At 40.1% G+C, this 24,766-nt stretch overlaps 1 protein-coding gene across 1 annotated transcript in view; it reads left to right on the forward strand.

Moving 5' to 3' along the window:
* Positions 1-9,023: 9,023 nt before the first annotated feature.
* The window catches only part of LOC131235636 (transcription factor VIP1-like), a 45,740-nt gene continuing 29,997 nt past the window's right edge, over positions 9,024-24,766 (forward strand). Inside the window, exons 1-2 of the mRNA XM_058232898.1 lie at positions 9,024-9,762; positions 10,706-10,838. Of these exons, the coding sequence (XP_058088881.1) occupies positions 9,155-9,762; positions 10,706-10,838 (741 nt within the window). The 5' untranslated portion in view covers positions 9,024-9,154. The remainder of the gene's footprint in view (positions 9,763-10,705; positions 10,839-24,766) is intronic.

A 24,766-nucleotide genomic window follows, 5' to 3' on the forward strand; every position in this document is an offset into this window, starting at 1 on the left:
GCGAGACAGTGAACATCCTTGGCTTTGGAATTTCTCCATGGCTAGGGTCGTCCTTGGCTGGGCTTCCATTTGTACGGTTCAGATTGTCGAAACGATCAATGATCATGGCCCACAACTCCCCAGAATTTTCGAATTTCCCGGACGTAAACCATGCGCACGTGGATTCGCTGCGATGCTCGGTGGGCCCCACAATGATGTTTTCGGAGAAATCCACCCCGTCCATTGGATTCCTAACGTGATTTTAGTTGGAAAGGGGTGGTTTTGGTTGAGTTAGGTGTGACCCACTATATTAAATCTTTTCGACATTCATCCTACGTTTTACGGCGATCTACGTGTGTACACGTGCATGGGACCAAGAAATCATCATGGCTAGGGTCGTGGCCACCCCCTAGATCAAATGAACGGTCCTGATCATCATCAGGACCATGATGGTGGCCCACTACATGTGCCCAGCGAGACAGTATCCGCTCGCTGGACGTAGGGCGGAGAAGGGTCGGGTCAGCCCGACTTTGACCGGGCTGGCTGGCCTAGTGCGGTGTGGGAGTGCACTGCTTGTGCACTCGCACGTCCCCCCGTGTGGCCCACTGTGATGTTTATGAGAAATTTGCTCCGTCCATACATTTTGCCATCAAATTTAAGGGTTGAGACCAAAACTGAAGCATATCCAGATATTAGGTGGGCCCCAAATCTGTATTTTATGGGATGATCTGTCCGTTGGACCACTTTCAAAAGGATCCAAGGGTTGAATTTTGATGTATATGGTTAATTTAGGGTCCTTATGCTAGATATAAAGTTTCGAGCTAAACGAATGGTGGGAACCCTGTGATCTTGCATCCAGGATGACTTTCGGGCTCCTTTAACTTCAATCACTTGATTTTCTTGGATCTTTGACATGTAAATTCTTCGATCTCGGTCCCCTAAGATCCGTTCCTTGCCTTAGTGATCTTTGAGCATCAAATCTATGCCTTTAGCACCATTTTCAGTCTAAGCTCTTAAATTCACCTCGCAATAAAAACCTGATTAAAATAAGACGTTAAACATTATCATGTACGTAAAACCATGTGATAATTGGGGTCTAATATACAATATTTGACCCTCAACAATCGTATGTGTAATCAAACAATAACAGCTTAATACATTCGTAAATGCCAATCTCTCTCTAAGAACCTTCATATTGTGCAACGATGTGATCAAACCAATCACACCATCTTATTAAGGGTTTTGCCTAGGATAATAAGGTTTTTAAAGCATTGAAAGGATCCAAAATCGAATGGGATTGGATTAACATGTTCTCACCATGATAGTTTTAAAAGAAGCAATCCAATAGATGGATCTCATTAGTGTCGACTTCGGCAGAGAAAGCTGGTCCAAGGCCGTAATAATCTTCGATTGGTGATTTGAAGATGATCTCATTGATGAAATTTTTAGAAAGACCATCTAATGTATATATTAGATCATCTTAGTGGAAAGTTAGGGAGATCGAATGAGAAAGCAACCATTGTAGGAATAAGAAAGTTAGGATTTTGAAGACGAAGAAATAGGGAAGAAAGTATGAGAAAGTGAAAAACGTATTTAAATGGTGTTTATATTGGCCAAATCAGGTGCATTAATTAGGGTATAATCATATTATCATATGGTATGATGTTATACACTTATTGCCATGGGAGTAGTTCTCTGTTCAAAAAAGGAAAACATGAACGTCATTTGAAATTGTCTCAGTCAGGCGTGGTAAATGAGACATCGCCATGTGGCCCAAAGGATGACTGCAATTATGAGGGGTCACATGCCGCTTTCACCTTTTACCCAAAGGCGAAGTGGGTGGGGGGAGGGTAATGTTCTACCCTATTTTTGTTCGTTCTCATGAGGGCCAACCAGAAAGGGACATGTGTAGTTTTACAAGAGTTGCATGATGTATTCAAGATCTGCAGAGATACTTCACGAGGATTTTTCGGTAATACAGGTAGTGTTTATCGAGTGATGCCACATCATCTACAAAGCAAGAGTAGCTGAGCGGAACGTGGTCGAGTCGACGAGGAAGCCTGGAGTGGTTACCAGGATATGTGGCTAACTTAGTGCTAAAACGGTTATAATAACCCTCAGAACATGGGAAGCATTCAAATAGTCTATTTAAGGCTATAAATAGCAAGGGAATATAGTAGAAGAAGGCGTCTCATACCAACTAAATCAAATTAAATTTATCTTTCAATTACTGTATGCTCCTTAGCATTATCAGTCGTTTACATTCCTTAATATAATTGGTATCAATAATTGAGTAGCTGTCAACTTTAGTCGTAATTCGGGTTTATGCTCATGCGCTAGACTTATTTCAAATATCAAGCAAGTTCTCCATTTAGAAAGGAGCTTTACAGTTGTTCTTCGTGACCAACTATAAGGATTTTCTTTTTATTTTATCTATATTGATGAAGTCCTTTCATACATAAGGCAAATGTGCAAACCATTTTCAGGAGATGAACCCCATCCTTTGATAATTGCCTGACCATCTTAAACAACGTTGTGTAAGTGGTTGAATAGGTGACCGTTGTTATTCAATCTCAGTCATATACGGTCGATTTCAACAGATCTGTCTATCTTGATGCTTGGTGTCTTAGTTGTTCAGTTTGAATTGAGCCGCACATTCAATTCTGGTATGCCCACACATACCACATGACTAAATTCGAAACCTAGAGGCAACAAAATTGGATTTTGTATTTCCTCTTCAATGAATTGTGTTTACATGACAATCTATAGTGATTTCATACTCAATAATACGATGAATAGACACGTCACTAGGAATAATTGTGGTGAAAATCACAATCATGGTAATCTGCAATGATTTCATACTCAACTACAAGATGAATATGCACATTACTAGGAATATTTGTCGTGGAAATCATAATTCGTGCTTCTTCAAATACAATATTCTTTTTGTTTATGCTCTTATTATTTTCAGTGTCCTCAATATACCTAGCATTTCCAATATCCATAATTATAATTGAGTGAGAATGATAATATAATCTAAAACTTTTTTGTCTTTATTGATATCTAATTAAAAAAATTAACTGTCTTGGGGTCAAGTTTTTTTTTTTTTTTGCAAATCATAGAGCTTGCCTTTTGTAGGACAACCCATACATGAAAATATCACAAAATAGGTTTTCTCAAAGACCATAATTCAAATGGGATTTTTGATATATCTTTACTTGGGACTTGATTAAGTGTATGCATTATATATTTTTTATCATGTTACCATACAGAGATTTTGTAAATATAAAATAACTAATCATATTGTACACATGTACTTTAAAGTACGATTGCGTCTTTGAGCAACATCATTCTATTCTTGTGTTCCAGGCATGGTGTATTGGGTAACAATGCCACAATCCTATAGTATTTAGCAAAAGGCCTTGAATTTTGCTTGATTTATCACACTTTTTTATAGTATTATCACCATTATTAGATGTGACGAATTTGAATTTTCTTTTGAGTTAATTCTTGACTTCAACTTCACAAATCTTAAATTTATCCAAGATATGTGATTCCTCATTTATGAGATATACATTATGAACAAAATGCATGAATTCGATTGTGTAGGGACATGTAGGCCTCCAAGATTACAAGTTTTAAATTTTTTTTAAAAAAAATCTCAAAATCTTGATTTTGTATTTAGGAATATTAATATGATTATAATTTTAGAAATAACCCAAAATTAAAAACCTAATCAAATTGAAATAAAAAAAGGAAAGCAAGAGAGAGAGAGAGAGAGAGAGAGAGAGAGAGAGAGAGAGAGAGAGAGAGAGAGAGAGGTGATGATATCACCTCCTCTCCTCTCACGCCAACGACCGTATGGACGCGTGAAGGATTGGTATGGCTGGAACTTTTATGAACCCCACACGATATGTCTTTACAATGATTCAATCCAATCATTCTTTAAAAAATTTTGAGCTTTTTCCATAAATCGATTATTTGCATATCTACGATCTTAAAACCCGTTCTAAAATGGAAAGAGCAATAGGCTAACATTTTCAGTAAAGTACAATAAGATTTAGCATTAGCTTTAGAGATAGTGTTGAATAAGGTCGCGACTTTTGATTTTAATAGCCAAATTTAAAAAAGAGATACCTATAATTATGGATCAAAATAGCCAAATGCATTTGATTTTGGATCAATGACTTATCTAAAGCGGACCTATCCAAAACATTTCTTTTTCAACCAAATCCAATATTATTGATACATAGACAATCTCTGATACTAATTGTCAATTTAATCTGTAGAATGAAAAATCACACTATGCATTAAACACAAAGATAAGGAACTATTCACATACTTTAATGGTAGTAGTTTACTTTGGACGAGAATCAAATAGCATGAAGGTTAAGTTGAATCACATGCCTCTTGATCTTCAACACCTTCCACCATTATAGAAACCTGCAATTGGATAATAAAATTTTCTGTATGTATAAGTGAGAGAACCAAGACTTTATTTATAGCAATTAGGGTCATAGTAGTTCAACCCATCACTACTCATCCTCCTACATGAGTTTCCACACTATAAGAATCTATGTCCATGAAAAAATCACTTACATAGTACAATCCAACCACACAACCTCTTATGTATTTAAACTGATCACAATTATTATGGGCCTAATAGAATATTTAGTAAAAATAATTTAACTATCAAATTCAAACTACTAATTACGTGGGGCCACCTAATAGAAGCTTTACACAAGTCACTACTATGTTGTAATGGCTTGCATGTTCCTTCGCTCATTACTAGCCCTAAAGCCAAGAGTGAGAGCAACAATGTAGTCATCATCGGAAGAGAAACATTAAGAAGTAAAAGAAAAATCGTATGCTCTTTACAAGTAACCAGTTTTAGATTACTAAAGTTCAAAGTTGCTTCTAATTAGGTAAAGAATACGAGAAATTGATCATTGCCATCAAGGTAATAGGTGATGTAGAGTGGGCCATAGATGCATTCTCAACACAACTAGACCAAAAGAAGATCGAGCAAAAGCAGTAGTCCGTTAGAACCATGCCCAATCCTGCATAGGGTATGATGTAATTGGGCCATAAGCACGTCCGGTTTGAAGAGACTCATTCCGAATATGGAGAAATTGTCGAGTGTTGGCCGTAAAATAATCGTAACTTTTGATTCATGTATCGTTACAAACTATACAACCTATTGGTCTTTATGTAACAATGCATTCGGGGTCAACCAACTTGCCATGCTGGTCAAATTCATCTATTCGTGGAAAAATGCACACCTTCGTGTTAAGATTGAGATGTAAAGAAAAATTTATTATTTTTGGTAATTTTCATTTTTTTTCAAATTTTCATATTGTTGTAGTTTTAGGATTTTCATATTTTGTAGAAGTTTCCTATAATAATACTGGGAATGTTCTGGAAAGGTCTAATTGGATGTTTCAATTTTTGACAAATTTAGCTTTTAGGGAGATTTTGCTATTTTAGGTAATTTAGGAACAAATTAGAATTTTAGGCCTTCCATACAAGTGATGTAATTAAGTAACCTTGGATCATTATGTAATAAAAAAGTACTCTAATTTTCTCTCTTTCTTTTTGTAAATTCAAAAACTCACTTTATGGATTCGAGGTTTTGATTACATGAGGAAAATACTCATATTATATATTCAAGGTCTTAATTATGTGAGGAAGACGGTTATTTTCTTCTTACAATTTCACACTCTTCTCTACTCTTTTCTACATGGTTAGTAAAACACAAGAAAGTGAGCTATGTGGACAATGTTCTAGGTTAATTGAGTTAGAGATTTTACAAATGAAAAGGTCCATAGTGACCAAAGGGCATGTCCAAGAAGAACTGCTGGGGGCTAAATACCCCTCTTAGAGTAAACAAGGGCATCAGTCCTCAGCGAAGGATCCAATCGAAGGTGATTTCCCAATAATCGCCAGTGTTCAAGTTATTGGAAGTAAATAAGAAGACTGATAGGCTAATAAACATGATCAAGACCCTCTAACTATAAGGGTTGTAGATGCTCCGATTGAATCACAGTACCATCAGCAAAATATTAAATAAAAAAACATCTCCTAGATCACCTCTTCCATGAGGATGATCCACTGGGATTCATTACAACACCACGAACAATGGGGCATCTGCCTAACCACCGGCTTTGTCATGCTTTTCTAAGCTTATGTGCACCGTGGTTGGGATTGAAAACTATACCAATAGTAGCTCGGCTTCGGGAATCAATGAGTTTTTCAATGATAGAATTATTGTCTGGTTGTCTTCGAGATCATCTGAACTGCATAAGATACCTCTTCCCTGGTCGAATTCAAGGATTCCAGTCAGCTCAAGGGTTAGAATCAGTTCAACACTGCAGTCCATGAGAGGCCAGATCTTCAAAGAGGGTCATCTTTGATAATCTAATTCTCCCCTCCCTCAGATTCAGATAAAGGGTTAATGTCGACTTGAATAGAAACTTGCCCTTTCTCAAGTTAGGAAATGGATGGATGAAATAGATGTATGCCACTATTGCGTCTTTCTCAGCCTAACCCTTCGCGTTATCGCTTCAACGATGTTACATAAGTGTTTCAAATTTTATAGTGAGTATTAATTCGCCGTGCATACATGTATGCTACATAAATTCTTCAAGCGTGCCATCCATTGAATAATGAAGCAATAGATAACAAAGAAGCAACACAAAAGAGTGCTCCAAGAAATTAAGCACAAGTCTGATAAAAAGTGCAAAGGCACCAATCCATCAAACCCAGGATCGATGGACCAAGTTCAAATACCAGCATCTACAAATGTACGATGGAAATGACTCCACCAGTTACAGTCTGTACCACTTCCAAGCCCCAATACTACATAGTAATATTGCAGACAATGACGAGAAAGGAAGCTGTCTCTTCATGGGCACATTCGATTGGTTGTCTTACGTTGCCTGATGGAATCGTTCTATCCTGGACGGACCCAAAAAAAAGTTCATAAATCATTTCTTTGATCATGTTGATTTAGTGACGGCAACACCACTGAAGACAATATGGGAAATGATATAGCAACGGCAAAACCACAGACACCACTGAGTTCGTCCGGACTTTATTAAAAGGTGACAAGGCCTGTCTATAGTCAAGGACCACTAACTCATAAATAAGCAGTACCAAGATGCCACAACGGCCACATCTGGGTTTGAAAATGAAGAAAACAAAGATGCTGCATCCAACATAGCTTACTTTTTGACTTGAAGACTTCCAAATAAGGACGACTCTGTTCGGCCACACCACACCCAATGGTTGTTTCCTCTAACAAAGCGCCCCAAGAGAAGTAAACATGGGCCATCATTTCTAGCGACCTGATTGTGGGACCTTCCAATCTCAAAAGCACAGGTGGGTCACTTAAAGGGTCAGTGCCCTCCCAATCCATGAGTAGGACCATGTCATTTGCCCATCTATTATTGGTGATTTACGTTAATATTAGGCCCGACAATAGGCCGGCCAGGGCTTGAATTTTCAATTGCGGAGGCTCGATCTTCTGTGGTGCCTATTAAGGCCTATTTGAAACGTGGGATTAAGTTGTATTAGATGTTATGGAATTGCATTTAGTCTAATGTAATTTTCATTTGGTATTTGGAAATGATGGATAGGATCGGATTAATCCAATCATTATACCCAGCAACAAATATAGAGGGATTAATGGTAAATTTTGAAATCTATTGCATATATGGGCCTTATGTTGATGCATGTGTTTTAAGGGCTTCATTCATCATATGTGTCATTCATATGTGACAATCGAGTTACATATACATATAGGCTACTGGCAGTCCGGCATCAATTCTAAAATTGTGTTGGTTAGTTATAATTCCATAGTCCCCCAAACACTAGTTTCACTTAATACATGTTTTTTAGAGGGAAGAGTTTGATTTGACAGTCAAAATACCACACTATTTCCAAACATATAATCATTATGTAATAATAGTCTTAATTTTACCTAATGCAGTCTAATTCATATAAACCAGTGTTGTAAACAGGCTTTAAAATTTTGAGTTTTTTGGCTTGGCCTAGCCCATTGCCGGGTTTTATATGGTCTTGGAACTACCTGATCATCTACTACTGGGGAGCTATTTGATACTGTGGTAGGGAATGCCACTTGATACGCAAGAACATCAACCCCAGCTCAGCCGATTAAATAATGGAAGCTGTTGTTGTTAGGTCACAATACCACATAGAGTTTAAATAATCCAACCATCGGTTCCCCGACACTTGTTTGTTGAAACAGTATCATTAGATATTCCTCATTACCAACCATTCATCAATAAATGAGAAGCAATCCGGTGGTCCACTAATCAAATCGGAGTGAATTTGGGTCTCTTATGCTTCCATACTCGGACACATATACATTACGGTTTAATATTAATTACTTCTAGTATTCCAGACTTAAGCGCCCGTGTATCATCAATTACATCTGCTAGAGTACCAAAGTATCCCTCTCTTCCATCACCCGCATTCATCGGGCTGTAAGACCATGGGTCGCTGTCTTGGGACGCGGATTAGATACTGATAGCTTGAGTAGCCAGACTAGCTACTGAAGTGACGTAACTAAGTTTCGCCAGGCTCACCATGATATGTGTTGTATCTGCGAGCGGTCCCAAATACGGAAAACAGTGGGGAGAGGGATGCCCACGGTTGAAACCTTCTTAAGGATCACCATGACATTTATTTGAGATCTCACCTGCTTATAAGCTACGACAGAGACGAAAGAAGGAAACAAATAAAATTAAACTTGATCGAAAACTTTTGCAACCCTTCAGAAAGTTTTAACGGTGAGCATCCCTCTTCCCACTGTTTTCTACGGTGGGTCCCCTCCATATTTCGATATGACTCGTTCTGTCTCATGCCTTAAAATGATCTCCCGAAAGGGATGGACTGTGCAGATACAACCCATACATGAGGGTGCGTCCCACAGAACTTGGTGACGTCACTTCAGTAGCGAGTTGGCTGCTGAACCTGTCAGTATCTAATCCGCGTCCCTCGCTCCGAGTGTTGTCATTTCTCATATATCCGGAGAAAGAAATCCGAGCCACTTTCCCCCTTTCTGCCAAAGTCTACACGGCAACAGCAGCAGCAGCGGCTGCAACGAACAGACGAGAGAGAGAGAGAGAGAGAGCAACTACAGCGGAGAGAGATGGAAGCACCGCCTCCACCACCCAACTACTCCGAAACATCCTCCGCCAAACCATATTTCGGCCGATATATCGGCCGAAACGACCTGGACCAGATGCCCGAGACCCCCCGTCGCGGGTCCCATCGCCGGGCCCACTCCGACACCTCCTTCCGCCTCCCTGACGACGACGATGACATCCTCTTTGATGCCGCCGACACTGACTTCTCCCTTGCTGACATCGACATCCCGACACTGTCCCTGCAGGACTCCGCTTTCCCGACGCACGTCGATTCTTCCGCTGCCAAATCGGAGGAATCCAACGGCAGGGATGACTCCAGCTCGAGGCCTGTTGGAAACATTAGCAACCACTTCAGGAGCTTATCGGTTGATGCTGCGTTCTTCGAGGGGTTGGGATTCCAGCCGTTGGTCAACGGCGGCGAAGGGCAGGGCGAGAAGCCGGGTGCTGGTGGGAGGGGTGTTCAGGAGAAGAGGATGCACCGACACAGCAATTCTATGGATGGGTCGTCGTCTTCGTTTGAAGCGGATTCGTTGTCAGATTACACGAAGAAGGCGATGGCGGCAGATAAGCTGGCTGAGCTGGCGCTGATTGATCCAAAGAGAGCAAAGAGGCTTGTTTCCTTCTTATCTGTGAATTTTCAAAAATTTTGTATTTTGGGGATTGGATAGTTTCATCCATTTTCCAATAAATTTCTTTTTTTGGGTGTTTGTCACTGAAATCTATTGCGGTATTTTGCTTTCGTCGTGTTATTGTTTCCTCTGATTTCACACATTTCTTTCTTGTCTTTGATTTTGGGAGTTAGTTTTTTGGGTTGTTGATACGTTGGTTGGTTTTTTTGTTCCATTTCTTGTTTTAGTTGTTGGGGTGGAGAATTTCGATATTGTCTTTCTTTGTGTAGGCTGCGTTTGGTTGCACCAAATAGTGAAATTTCATGACATTTCATGATTAATCAGTCTAAAAATATCATGAAATCACTCAATTTTATGGATATAACAGTCAACAAAGATATTGATAAAATTAAAGGAAAACCAATGCAATGATAACACTAACGGTGCCTTTGGTTGAACCAAATGTCATGGAAGTTTCATGATTAATCAGTAATTTGGCACAAAATATCATGAAATCTTATGATATTTGGGTTGGTTGCACTAAATATCATGAAACTTCATGACATTTTTCACCAAATCAGACTGATTAATCGAGAAATATCATGATATTTGGTGTAACCAAACACACCTTTAGTGTTATTATTTCATTGGTTTTCCTGTAAGTTTACAGATACTTTGTTTCCTGTTATCTTTATAAGATTGGATGTTTTGGATTTTTTCTTAGTCTGATTCTATTATGGAAATACGTGTTTGTTTGGGTATCTTGGTTGGAATTTGTTTATGTATTTTGTTTCAGCTGTTTTATTATTCCGTGGGTTTACTGATTATACAGTTTCCTTTGTTTTTTCATCTGTTGATTTCTACTTTTCGAAGCAACAGAGGAATGTTCTTTTCGTCTATTTTGTCGGTTAAGGGGTTAATTTCAGTTTTTGTTTGCTTAATCAGGATTCTAGCTAATAGGCAATCAGCAGCGCGGTCAAAAGAGAGAAAGATAAGGTACACAAGTGAGCTGGAGAGGAAGGTGCAAACGCTTCAAACGGAGGCTACCACGTTGTCGGCGCAGCTTACACTTCTACAGGTATGGACTATGAAGTGTTTTCATTAGTTTGGCTTTGTCTATGCAGTATGGCGAAATGATTGGTATGCTTAATTCAGTGCTCATTTGTAGTCAGGACTGTGTTCAATGGAAGTTACTAGTGCTTCTTTGAAATACCCATCCATTATAAGATATGCCTTCTCTCTTTTTTGGTGCTCACTATGTGCTGTTGGAGTTCTCAACAAGGAATGGATTCATGGTGAAACTGATCATGAGTTTCTCTGGGAACTTCTATACCTCTGAATGCTGCATTCTTTTACAGAGGTGTCTGATTGACTAGAAGACTCTTATGACTTGAATTGGTATGTTATTTCTATGTTTCTGATGAAAAATGTTAATATTGTCTTGAGAAAGAGGCTTTCTAATCGTGCCTTGACACGACCAAGCCCTTCCCAGGGGCCGGGCTTTCTTGACCAGACATGTGGGTCCCACATGATCAGAAAGGCGTGTGTCCATAGCCACTGCGTGTGGTTGGGCCACAGATCGTTTACATTTTTAGTTATTTTTGCTTTTATTTTTATTAATCAAAGGGAATGACCAAGATCATATGATGCCCTCACTTAAGAGTGGAGCAACTAGGGCTGTCAATGGGTACTTGGATCCCCAGTACCCGATCCACCTGACCTGATTTTAATGGGTTTGGATCCAATTTCTCATACGAGTTTAGTTATCAGGTCCAGTTTGTGTCCACCATTTGGACCCGATAAAAAGTCAGGTCTAGTTGGTCTGAGTCCATGTCCAAGTTCACCATCTTTGGCCAATTGAAATCTGGTCAGCTAATTCTGATAGTAATATTGTTCATTTTTTAAGAGTATGTATTATATATTAATCGGTATAGCAACGTAATGAGGTTTGGCAAGCCACAACACTTACCAGGCATGTGTCCAACTATAGCACACACTTACCTATGGGACAAGGTGATCAAGAGAATCGGTAGTAAGCTTTCAAAGTGGAAGGGGCGTCACATGTCGCTTGGTGGTCGAATCACTCTCATCAAGAACGCCTTCACTAATATGCCATTGTACTTGTCTTTATTTAAATGCCCCCAATCCATACTAGACAAACTAGACAAGATGAGGAGAGACTTCCTATGGGAAGGGGCAAAAGGCAGAAAATTCCATTTCTTAAAATGGGAGGAGGTGTGCAAGCCAGTGGAGTTAGGTGGAGTGGGTCTTTGTCGGTTGGGAGCTATGAATACGACATTGCTTGGTAAATGGCTTTGGCAGTTTGGGGTGGAAGAAGGAAGTTTTTGGCAAGAGATCGTGGCTTCCTAATACGGGCTCAAGAAGGGGGGTTGGGGGACTAGACGTTCATCCGCACATCGAGCTTCCTTCATTTGGAAATCTGTTTTTGCTATTGGAGCGGTTTTCTAGTGAGGGGTTTCCTTTTCTGTGGGGACGGGAGCAAGATAAGATTCTGGAAAGATGTATGGATCGATGATTCTCCGCTTTGCATTCAGTTGCCAAACTTGCCCCCAACATCAACATTAAGGTGGCCAAGTGCTTCTCCTCCATAGGGCCCTCGGTTGTGTGGGTCACCCCTTGTAGACGAGCGTTATTGGACGCCGAAACTGACGACTTTGCTAATCTTTTGGGTCGTTTGCATCACCTTATTCCGTCGATTAATGCGGTTTCCCTAGTGTGGAAGGGTCATAGTTCTAGCCGTTTCTGGGTAAAGTCTTTCTATAAGCTCCTCACGAGGGATGTCTTCGCTTCTCAAGAGGAAGAGTTTGCGTACCACTTCTGGTTCTACGGGGCTCCCCCTAAGGTTGCAACTTTTACTTGGCTAGTGGGCAGAAAAAGGGTTTTGACAATAGATAATCTACAAAAGAGATCCATGATAATCCCAAACATATTTAGCTTTTGTCAAATGGATGCTGAATCCATTGATCATTTGTTTATATTTTACCCTTTCTCTTCCTCTATTTGGGATTACTTCTTAGGGCAGTTCGGGTAAGCTTGGGTTATGCTGGGTTCTGTCATGGAGCTTCTGTGGGCCATTAAAGTTGGTTGTTGGTGCTGCTGGCCGCTGGTGGGCGATTTGGGGAGAAAGAAACAGCCGCTGTTTTCGGGATTCTTCTCGATTGGTTGAGGCGATTATTGGTTCAGCCAGGTTTTCAGTTTCTCAATGGAAAGCTCTTTTGAGCAATTGTTGAGTTTGGGTTTCTCCCTTTGGGGGCTCTTCTATATTCTTTGCCTGCTTTTGCTGCTTTTCTAATAAAATTTCTTATCGCTCTTAAAAAAAAAAAAAAAAACCCTATTCCAACGATCAACAAATGTTTAGCCCTACGGTAGGGTGTGGGCTTGATGCAGGACAATTAACCACCTACTCTAAAAGCTCGAACTGTTAGAGTATGATGAATTAATCCCTTTATCTCATAGCCCAGGCCCCACATCACATGGGTTAGGACCTCGGCCGAACCCCCTTCGTAGGCCCCAAATCACATGGGCCGCCTACCCCGAGTATCCCCGCATCCCACGGGCTACCTCATTCGAGCCCGGTGTGAAATGCGCATTAATCACCCCCGGTGAGGAGTCTCAAACATGAGATCTCTCCCGTGGGCCCCAAATCACATGGGTCACCCACCCCGAGTGTGTTCCTGCATCCCATGGGCTAACCCACTCGAGCCAGGTGTGAAAATGCCCCTGCATTAATCACCCCCAGTGAGGAGTCTCAAACATGAGACCTCCCGCTTTGATACCAATTTGCAGGACAATTAACCACTTGTTCTAAAAGCTTGAACTGTTAGAGTATGGTAAATTAATCCCTTTATCTCATTGCCCAGGCCCCACATCGCATGGGTTAGGACTTCGGCCGAACCCCCATCGTGGGCCCCAAATCACATGAGCCGTCCACCCCGAGTGTGTCCTTGCATCCCACGGGCTACCCCACTCGAGCCCGGTGTGAAAGGCGCATTAATCACCCTTGGTGAGGAGTCTCGAACACGAGATCTCCTCCGTGGGCCCTAAATCACATGGGTCACCCACCCCGAGTGTGTCCCTGCATCCTACGGGCTACCCCACTCGAGCCTGGTGTAAAAATGCTCCTGCATTAGGGCTTGTATTAGCTGTAACAGCCGTTACAGCTTGTCTTGTAATATATCTTGTTCCAAATATGAAAAATTGAAGCAACAAAATATAGTCAGGCTGATTTGATCTCTGGAGAATTGGAAGGCAATTGACAACTGTCAAGGCAACATTTATCAAGTATTTTGCGGGAGAGCGAAGCGCGGAAAACGAAAAACCCATCTTTACACATATCTTGCTCCAAATCAAGCTCGAGAAGGAACATTAAAGGTACAAATGTATGCAAGATTTAGGAACTGAGTTATAAAAAACACAAGGCTTACATGAATACCTCCATTAGAGAGAGATTCTTTTGTTTTCAGCTTACCTTTAATAGCAAACCAAGCCATACGAGCATGCTTATGCTCATGCAGATGGACAAGAAAGCCGGGTCCACCAGCATAGAATTAGCAAAAGAGGTTGAGAACCAACCCCCAGAGGAAGGTTTCCACACTATTTCATCTTGAAGGAGATATGAGGGAAGATGAATTCTCCTGACTTCCAAATAATGCTGAGATCATCTAAAGTCGGGGAAGGGAGCGTCCGCTGCCCATCCTGAATGAAATTATGAACAATCAAGGAACTGCCTCTAACTAGATCGTAGGTAGGCTGCCAACCAAATCTATCCCAAATGCTACCATCAAGGAGCCATGGGTCAAACCAAAAGCTAGTTTTGTTGCCATTTAAATTACTTCAGTTTGTCTCTCACGTTGGCAATCACTTTCCATCTTTGGGAGGCCTTTTGGCTGCATTTACATTTCAAACATTGTTACCCCACAAATGTTTAGCTTTTTTCCAGTTTTTCCAGATGTAATAATGCCCCTTTACCAGATCTCAAACGCAGTGGGGCAGACAAGCTTCCTTACATTTTCTTTTTCTTTTTCTTTTCTTTCTTTCTTACTTTTTTAATATTGAGCCCTTTACCACTCAAATAATTGACAGATATCTGACCAACTAATGAGGCAAATACGTCTCTGATCCCATTCTTATAGGAATTTGTGTAAACATGTCCACCGAGTCTAGGAACCCTAAAGGGAGAAGAAATGCAGATATCCAATAAACATCGAGAGATAAAGGGAAGACTTAATCAACTGGAAGCACCCTGCAAAAGGAAAGGGCTTGGCCTTCCAACCTCCAAGCTTGTGCTGAATTCTATTGAGGAGCTCGCCATGGTCAGCTGTTCTAATTCTACAAGTCAGTAGTGGCAACCCTAGATAGTTAACTGGCCAATCACCACCAGGCATGTAGATGATGTTAAGTATGGTCTACTTATGATCTCTGACGCTAGCTGAGAAAAAAGATGCCACACTTGTTTAGGTTGATACCTAACCTGAAAAGTCCTGAAATTCATTTAGACTGTCTTTCATTTCTGATGAAATTACATATGGGTTAGGGAAGATCATCAGATTATCAACAAACATAATATGGGGAATAATAATCTCAGCTTTAGCAAAGGGTAACTTAATGATCTTTAAATTTGCACAATGGTGAATCATGTGGGAGATAATATCCACAACGCTCCTTGATGAAGATCCTGGCTAGATTTGAAGAATCCATGTGCGGCCAATTGAAAATTTAGGAGTGTGTATACAATATACATTCCTTGATCCAGCCTATCCAGATTGTTGAGAACCCCATGGCTTCTGTAATCGCTAATAGATATGGCCAATTGACCCCATCAAAGGCTTTTTTTGAGGTCCACTTTAATGCACTTTCTTTTTCGCACATGGATGGTGTGGAAATCATGAATCAGATCATGGGATGCCAGGGTATTGTCAAAAATACTTATACACGGGGTGAAAGTGGGTTGAGAGAGACATGATGGAGCTCATAACTTCCTTTAGAAGCTTACTCTGAATCTTGGCAATACTCTTAAAAAGAAAGTTCGCAAGAGCAATTGGCCAGAACTTCTTGGGGAAGAAGGAGGATCCTCTTTAGGGGTGAGGGTCATAAAAGTATCATTTAAGGCACACATGTTCCCAGATCTGAAAAAGGATTTGACCGCTTTGACAACATTTGGACCGATAATCGGCCAACAGGCTGAAGAAAAACCCATTGAACCCGTCAGGCCCCAGGGCCTTATTTGGGTTAGCTCTGAGAGCAGCTTCTTCAATTGGCCTAGTTTGGGTAAAACTTCCCAAGTTAAACTCACTTTTTGTTCAGAACCTGCTCTCAAGCCTGCTGTCAGTTGTGTAGCTAGTTCTGTCAGTCTCTTGGCCTTCCTTTGTTCATGGACAAGACTACTGCTGAAGGTACAGGACCTGATGCAGCATGTCTCTGTGTCGAAATTGGCCAGTTGGTTGCAAAGTATATATTACAAGATGGCTACCTGTTCCTTGGCTCACAATAACATGCAGAGTCATCGAGACAGCCGGTCGAGCACCACTTGAAGTTGCCAATGGGAAGATAGTGAATCATTCGCTAGACCTGGTTCCTCTGCCTAGTAATATGCATACTGGCACTCATGCTTAAGCATATGCAGATAACAGGCAACAACTGCATGATGAGGTTTGCAAACCATTGAAGTCGATAAAGAAAGATATAAGCAGAGGGCCTGATTTGGTTGAAGAAGGGAAGATTTCCACAGGGCACTTATCACAAGCTGAAGGCTAAGAAGTTCTGATGATGCCAATGATACAGAAACATGGGTCAAGCAACTTCCAAAGAAACCAGTGGAAGAGGCTGAAGACAAACTTGATGTGAAGATGATGTTGATGCTAAATGGTGTCATTAAGAAATCCTTGTTAAGTGGGAAGGAAAAGTAACAACAAAATGCACCTGGATTTCCAAAGATGAATTGCAGAAGCTGAACAAGGACCTCTATGATTGACATGTGGAACTCAACTTGTTGGAGCTGAGTTCTGCTAGGGGGAGTTAATGTAGCAAAAACACTTGAAAACTTGTTACCGTACGTAGAAAGGGAGTTCCAAGGGGACAAAACTTGTCTGGCTCAATGAAATAGTTGAAGATGTAATAGGGTATTCAAATAAAAGTCTAAGGGTAGTTTCAGAAAAATGTTTTGGGTTACCTGCAGAACAAACTCATAGTTTCTTCTATGGCATGCTAAAGCGCAGGTGATACATTTTGGGTTTCTTATGTAATAAATTCAAGGTTCCTTAAAGGGGAAGCGACATGGTATTAGAAAACTGTCATGTAATGTTTGTTACATATGGTAATCGTGGGACCTGTTACGGGATACAGGTCTGTAACATTTGTTCTAAAAAAAAGGCTTGTAACGACTGCTACTGGGCTTACATTTTCTTCCTACAAAAAATAAAATAAAATTTATGGTTGGCGAGGGACTAGAAATAGTGAAAATCTTAATCAATATAGAAATGCCAAAAAGATTGCTAAGAAAGTGGTAAGTGAGGCTAAACTTAAGGTTTACAATGATCTTTACAATAGATTGGGGATTAGAGAAGGTGGGAACATGATGTGGACATCAGTGGTGCACCGTGCACCCTTTAGAGTGTACCAGAGGAGGAGGCGTCACCGACAGAGTACCAGAGTGGAGGAGTTGATGTGGATGGACGTTGGGTCCATCGGACCCATTTTTTGATGCGCTACGAGTGTAGGAGCGGCATGACCACACCCTGACCACAGATCCATAAGTCGGATTTCACACCCTACCACATCGGTGTTTTAGTTTTAGACGTTTTTTTGTTCATTTTCTTTGTTTTATGGGCTTTATTACACTTTCTTTATTTTTTCGTCTTTGTTATTTTTCTCGTTTTCAGGGGCTTTAGTGCACTTTTACTTTTTCTATGGCTTATATATATATTGTGAGAAACCCTATTTTAATTATTATTGAATGAATAGAAATTCGTATATTTTCTTCATCTTTTATCAAGAGATTAGGGTTTCAAGATTGGCCCTTGGGTGTGTTGAGGATTTCGCCCCGATTTCAGGTTTCATTCTTTCTAGATCTTCGAGGTGCAGGAAAATGTAAGAATCATCTGCCTTCTTTTCTTTTGATGACAAAGGACCTGTACTTTCTTCCTTTCGAACCCTTCATTCTCCACCCATGTCGTTTTTATCCGGATATCCCCCTTTTGGTTTGAACGGAAAAGAGGAATGATTAGTCAGTAAAATCAGATCCAATCTTGACTGTGGACTGACTTATGCTGGGATATCCTCATATCCATAGGTCCTTCCTTTTTATCGTTTATGTGATTTTTAACTAATGGGCATGATCTTGACGGAATGACTTCATCTTTGTGTTGAGATATACCTAATCCCTTTGATTGGAAACGGTTAGTTGATTAATGTATTTATTTGAATATTCTTTAACCTGATTATACATACATCTATGATTAGGTCATCACATATCCCTGCATCAGAACGATGTCTTCAAATTTGCAAAAATGAGAGAGAGGAAGAGTAGGGATGTAGATCATGATAGATTCATTTAGAGTAATGACTAGAGGTTACTAGTCAAGGACAATGAGATAAATGAAAGGTGGAGAAGTTATTTCAGAACTTGTTAAATGACAATCACTCTGAGAGCATAAAGATAGAAGGAACCATAAACTCAAATAACGTTGGCGTCCATTGATGCTTTCGTAGGACTAGGATATCTGAAGGGAAAGAAGCTTTGAGAAAGATGAAAACAGGAAAGGCCCCTGGACTAGATGGTATACTAGTAGAGGTTTGGAAATGTATGATATATTGGGTTATTTCGATTAATAAAGTTGTTCAAAGTGACTGTAAGATGAAGAAAATGTCAGATGAATGGAGGAAAAGTACCATGACAACTATTTATAAGAATAAAGGAGACATAAAGAGCTGCACTAACAATTGTGGGATTAAACTCATGGGAAATACTCTGAAACTTTGGGAAAGAGTGATTGAGCAAAGATTAAGGCATGCGACAAATATATTAGAAAATCAGTTTGGTTTCATGCCAGGGAGGTCTACTGTTAAAGCTATGTTTCTACTTTTCGATCATTTGAATCCACTCCTTTCGGGCGACAATTGATGGAGAAATATCATGAGAGAGGAGGGATCTCCATGTCGTCGTTATTGACTTAAAGAAAGCCTACAATAGGGTTCCTAGAGAACTAATCTGGTGGTTTTTGGGAGAGAAAGGAGTTCCAAGAGGATATACTAACATGATTAAGGATATGCATAAGGGAGCAATAACAAAATGGGGATGACTAGTGGAGAGACGATTGAATTCCCAATTACTGTAGGCTTGCACCGGGGGTCAGCATTGAGCCCAGTACCTTTTTGATTCATTATGGACAAGGTAACAACACATTTGTAGGAAGAGATCCCATAGTGTATGTTGTTTGCAGATGGAATAGTTTTGATTGACAAGACGAGGGAGTGTGTAAACACAAAACTTGATTTGTAGAGAGGTACTTTAGAATATAAACGATTTAAAATTAGTCGAACTAAAACAGAGTATATGGAGTGTAATTTTAGTAACAATGGGAGTGGGAATGAGGAATTAGTAAAGATTGCTGATCAACAAGTTTCCCAAAATGACCACTTTCAATATCTTGGGTTGATAATATAAGAGTGGAGAGATTGAGAATGATGCTGGTCATAGATTGTTGATCAAGAAGTTTCTCAAAATGACCACTTTCAATATCTTGGTTCGATAATTCATGTGTTGATGTGGTTTTGGGACAAATGTAAATATTCCTCGGGATCACATTTATTATCATTCATTCATAGACATTCGCAAGTCATTCTCATTACATTGCCATATCCACACAAGAGAAACAAGAGCGTACCCACTTGAAAGACTTATTTTCTGAGTTCAAATACATTCCAGGCTGTGACATACCACAAGCCCTTAATTACATCTCTTTGGATAGCCCTTGATTCTAATGTAAGATATAAATAAAGGAGTAAATGAAGTAAGCTTACCATGCAGAAGGAATGTAAATAATCCACATATAAAGGAAGTCAATAAGACCATATTAGGTGGAGTTCTCAAGATGCAATCGAGAGGACTTGGCTGATACGGGCTACAAGACTAAAAGAGAGTCAAACCACAACAAAAGAGATTTACGTGATTCGGCGATTTCCCTATTTCAGAATCTTCCTACTCCATGGAGAAAGCTAGAGCTTTTATTATTATAGAGGTATCAAGAGATACAAATAAGTTTTCTGGCTATATAGTCTCCAGGGATAGAATCATCATAATGGAATGAAAGTATAAGAATGCACATGATGCATTGCGTTGCAGATAGAGTGCATAATGCTCATATGGCAAGCATGAATGTCAAATGATTAGCATGTACAAGTAGCAATGGTAAAACAATGAATCTATAGATTAAGTAGATCAATATGAATAGCAATTAGACCAAGTAATTAGTATGTAAACTAATCAAGTAGATCTGTGAGATGGACCGTGGACAACATAAATGGGCCACAGGTTGTGGAGCAGGCTGCACGCCACGAATACCAGCCACGGGCCAGCTAGGTAGGCTGTGAGTGCGTTAGTGGGCCATGAGCGTGCGAGTAAGCCGTGAATACCAAATGGTCTTTGAGTCATGAAGATTAGATCACATGTCACTTGAATGGGCTGTGGGCTATCCATGCGAGCTACAGTCCATGAGGTAGATGGGCCGTATAGGCAATGGGTCATTCAAGTGGGCCTAAATATTGAACATATGAATGGGCCTTCTGATGGATTCATGGGCATGGATGGATTAATGACTGTCTGATTTATTTTGAGTGTGAAATGGGCCCAAGACCATCAGACATTGTGAGTGTATAATGGGCGCTGCACGTGAGGGGCCATAGGATGGATCATGTCCAGTACTTAAGATAAGTCATGATCTGAACCATATGATGATCTGAATCATGATCTAGTGAGTCATAAACCCATTACATGGGCCCACGGATCATTCAAAGGGGTTGTGAGCCATTTATTCTTTTGTGGTATGTCCAAATAAATCCATGTGCTGACCAGTAGCTGGGTTGGTGTGTAAACAACAATAAGATGATGATGAAGGCCAAAAATGGGCCCGGATCATGATATGATGGGCCACATATGTAACAAGCAGGGTCACACGTTCATCATGTGGGCTGCATGTGATGAGTAGACCACATGATGAACGGTCCTGATCACGAGATGGAAGGTGTGCACCTTTTAAGGTATACACATGTTGGATGCCTTGAGAATTTGCCACATGCAGAAGAGGAGCTGCTGGGATCCTGACCATCTGATATTATGCATCTCTGGTGGACAATGGAAATCGAAGGGTTGATCGTGGTTTGTTTGATTGGTGTGCTGGCCTGACGCTCTAGGTGCAGACGTGGCATATCTTCTTCATCTCGTCAATAAGTGGACGGTCGAGAATCCCTCCTCACGACATCAGTAGTTTGTATATGGACAACAACAATTTGCCGTTAACGGAGAATGATTTCTATATGTAAACAGATGAACGATCAGCAACTCTTTTAAATGGGCCTGGATCTGAGCAAATCTGGAAAGTAGGTCATCTGCTGGACAATCTGAGTGACCTTGTCCAGATCTGGATTCTTGAAGTAAGGATCTTCAGTTTTCAATTGATGATAAGTGGTGTAGGCATGATCTGCTACAAGCAGACAACAACTCATCTTCTAAGAAACGGAGAGCAGGATTCTCAAAGTTGGCACCTGCTGCTACATGCTAAACAGAGGCTGATGTTTGACAAGCAATGGAGCCTGAATTCGAAGATGTGATAGAGGTTTGATGCTGCAGAATTCGGAGCTCTGATAGAGCTTACATCTGAGCTCTAATGGAGCGCAGATCAGGGCATTAATGAAGCTTAAAGAATGGGATATTGAAGAAGAAGGGAAGACAAATCTCAGACTTCAAACATTGAAGATCTTCTCAATTCAGACTTGGATAGTCGTTAGACGAATAATGGCCTCCGATGTCTGATTTGTTGGAACTTGATCTGATATTCAGGTACTCGGTTTTCATGAATTAGTTAGATGTAGATTAGAACTTTATGAATCTGAGCCGGAATTTCCAGATTTGAATATGATGTATTGTGAATTCGATCTTCCAGATATAAGATATGAAAATTCTCAGATTTCGAAATCAGAGAAGAAATGAAGAAGAAAGAGAAAAGAGGGAAAGGGAGCAAGAGAAATCTAGTCAAAGTAATGGCATTAGAGGAAAGAAAAAGATCCCTTTGAATGGAGATATTTCTCCTATTTATTAGAAAAGGAGGGAGATAGGTCCACTTAATCATTTGCTGACAAGTGCATCCAACTAAGCAATACTTTCCACGTGGCATTCCACGTCATCAAACTTACGCATCCTGTTTTCCTCCCTGCAGAACAGTCTTAGGAAAACAACCATATCTTCCTTGTTAATGGTTGGATTAGGGTGATCTTGTACTTATTGGAAAGCTAACCCGAAGGGCTATCATCCGGACTTTGAATCAAGTCGATCGGACATCGTTTATGTCTACCAAATGGGAGCCGCAACACAGTTGGGGCATCCTCACTTTCGGTTGTCTAATTAGTAGCGTGCATCTTAATTGTTTAGGGTGGATCTCTCTCGTTATAACTTGGATTGCGGTGAAACGAATTTTGGGTGAAAGCAGACTCGATAACCTTTCTGGTAGATTAAAAATCACCTTGATAGCTCAGAAATCAACTTAAACATGGGCTACCAGTGCTGTCCAATTTTCAGCATTTTACAAAGTGTGACTTTTCACACATCAGCAGATGCCCCCCACTTGGGCTCAATAGGCGATCATTAGTAAAATTCAATTGCAGTGAAGGATATGGTCATTACTGTTCTGTAAGCTTGCTGGTCCAGGTGTAATCCTACTAAAAATCCCAAATATATGCGATCGTAGAAACGGAAGAAAATGATGCATATGCCCCTGTACCTCATCTGAAACTGAGCGGTACTGCTTGAAGTGAACTCTTGTGTTTATCGTATATGGGAGTATCACTGATTTCACCATGCCAAAACTGATGCTTTGAAAGTCCAAAGCTGTTGTATCAAATTCTCTTAACTTGAAGTTTTGAAACAGTCATACCACTGCTAAACTCACATAGTCGCGTTTAATTTGATTGATGCTCTATATAGTGATGGCAATGAAGATGAACACTACCTCCACGTGGATAGTCTTCATGATGATATTTCTCTTCAACAGACATCTCTGTATTCAGTGGCCACGGGTTTTGACCAAAGTAGAAAAGTGGGTTGCTTGCACTTTTGAATTACATGTGCGAAGGAATCGGTTGACGGTATTGAAGGCTGAAGAACCCGTGTCACCAAAGTATGCCAAGAAGCTGCCGAGTCTATAACTGAGACGCAAACTCTAGACCACAAGAGGCTAGATGGGATGGCACAATACGGGGCTAAAGATTTAGGCGATGTACTAGAGTGGAAGAGTAAATTGATGTGAGATGGAGGATGAATGATTAAGATTAGATTTGGTTGATGAAGTCCATAATGATATGTAAATGAGAGATTTAGAAGAATGATTGTCTAAGTTCCCAAAAGATGTGTATCGAGGTGAAATCCTAGGATTGCACTTGTGATTTGGAATTTAAGATCTCTTTGCATAGAGGAAAACATGATGCATGGGTTAAGTAAGTTGGATGATGTGGAATGCCACGTGGCAAGTGTTGCTTAGTTGGAGGAGCTGTCGCCCAACTGACAGTTAGTGATTAGGTGGACCTATCAAAGAGTGCCACGTAATAGCTTTCTTCATCTATAAATATGAGAAATCTCCTCATTTCAAAAGAATCTTCTTCCCTCCATTTCTCTCTCATTTCAACTAGATTTCTCTTACTTCCTTTTTCTCTTTTCTCTTTCTTCTTCATTTTTTCTCTGGTTTTTCTTTCAAATATGAGAATTTCTAGATATTAGATTTGGAAGATTGAATTCACGATACATTAGCTTCAAATATGAAAATTTTGATTTGAATTCATAAAATTCTAATTTACATCTAGCTGATTCATGAAGACCGAGTTCTTGAATATCAAATCAACTTCCAGTAAATCATCATGAGAATGGAGAAATTGAGAATTGTGTTCGCCATAGAATTCAAACAAGGTGGAAGAAATGGAGATGTGCATCTGGAGCTTTATGTGATTGTCATGTGCCACTCAACTAGAAATGGAAAATTTATAGGATGGCTATAAGACCAGTCATGCTTTATGGGACAGAATGTTGGAAAACTAATGAACAACGTCCATAGGATGTTGAAATGGATGAGTGGGAAGACAAATAAAATTAGAAATGAATGCATTCGAGGGAATTTAAGAGTAGCACCAATAGGTAATAAGATGAGGGAAAGTAGGCTTGGGATGGTTTGGTGATGCGGACACAAGCGCATTCAAGGTGTACCAACGAAGAAAGCGTCAACCACAAGTGCCGTCCTTGTGGATAGGCGACTATTGAGGAGCTGAAGACCTTTCACATGTGATTGGACATATAGAAGACCCCACTTAGGGAAGACACATGTGAAGGAAGATTGGAGAAAGAAGACCGAGCGCCCAAACTTTCCCATACTTATGTTATTTGCGCGTTTTTTAAGTAGTTAGGGGTTTTTTAGTAATTCTATGTCTTTATTTGCTTATCCTAGGGGTATTTTAGTAATTTTATGTCTTTATTTGCTTATTTAAGTGGGCTAAAGCCCTAAACTCGAATTTTAACTATTGATTAATGAAAAGCAAACCCTTTGGTTGCCTCCTTCCTCTCTTCTCTCTAATGGTGCTTCTTCTCTTCCCTTGATCTTTTTCTTCTAATTTCTTCTTGTGCCCCTCCAACTTCTTCAAGGTAATAATTTTCTTCCTTCTATTTTCCAGTTTTGGCTAATCCTTCTTCGATCAAAATCTTGAGAACCGATCTAAACCCTAAACTCCCAAATT

Source organism: Magnolia sinica, chromosome 19 (genome assembly GCF_029962835.1).
Source record: "Magnolia sinica isolate HGM2019 chromosome 19, MsV1, whole genome shotgun sequence".
NCBI lineage: Eukaryota > Viridiplantae > Streptophyta > Magnoliopsida > Magnoliales > Magnoliaceae > Magnolia > Magnolia sinica.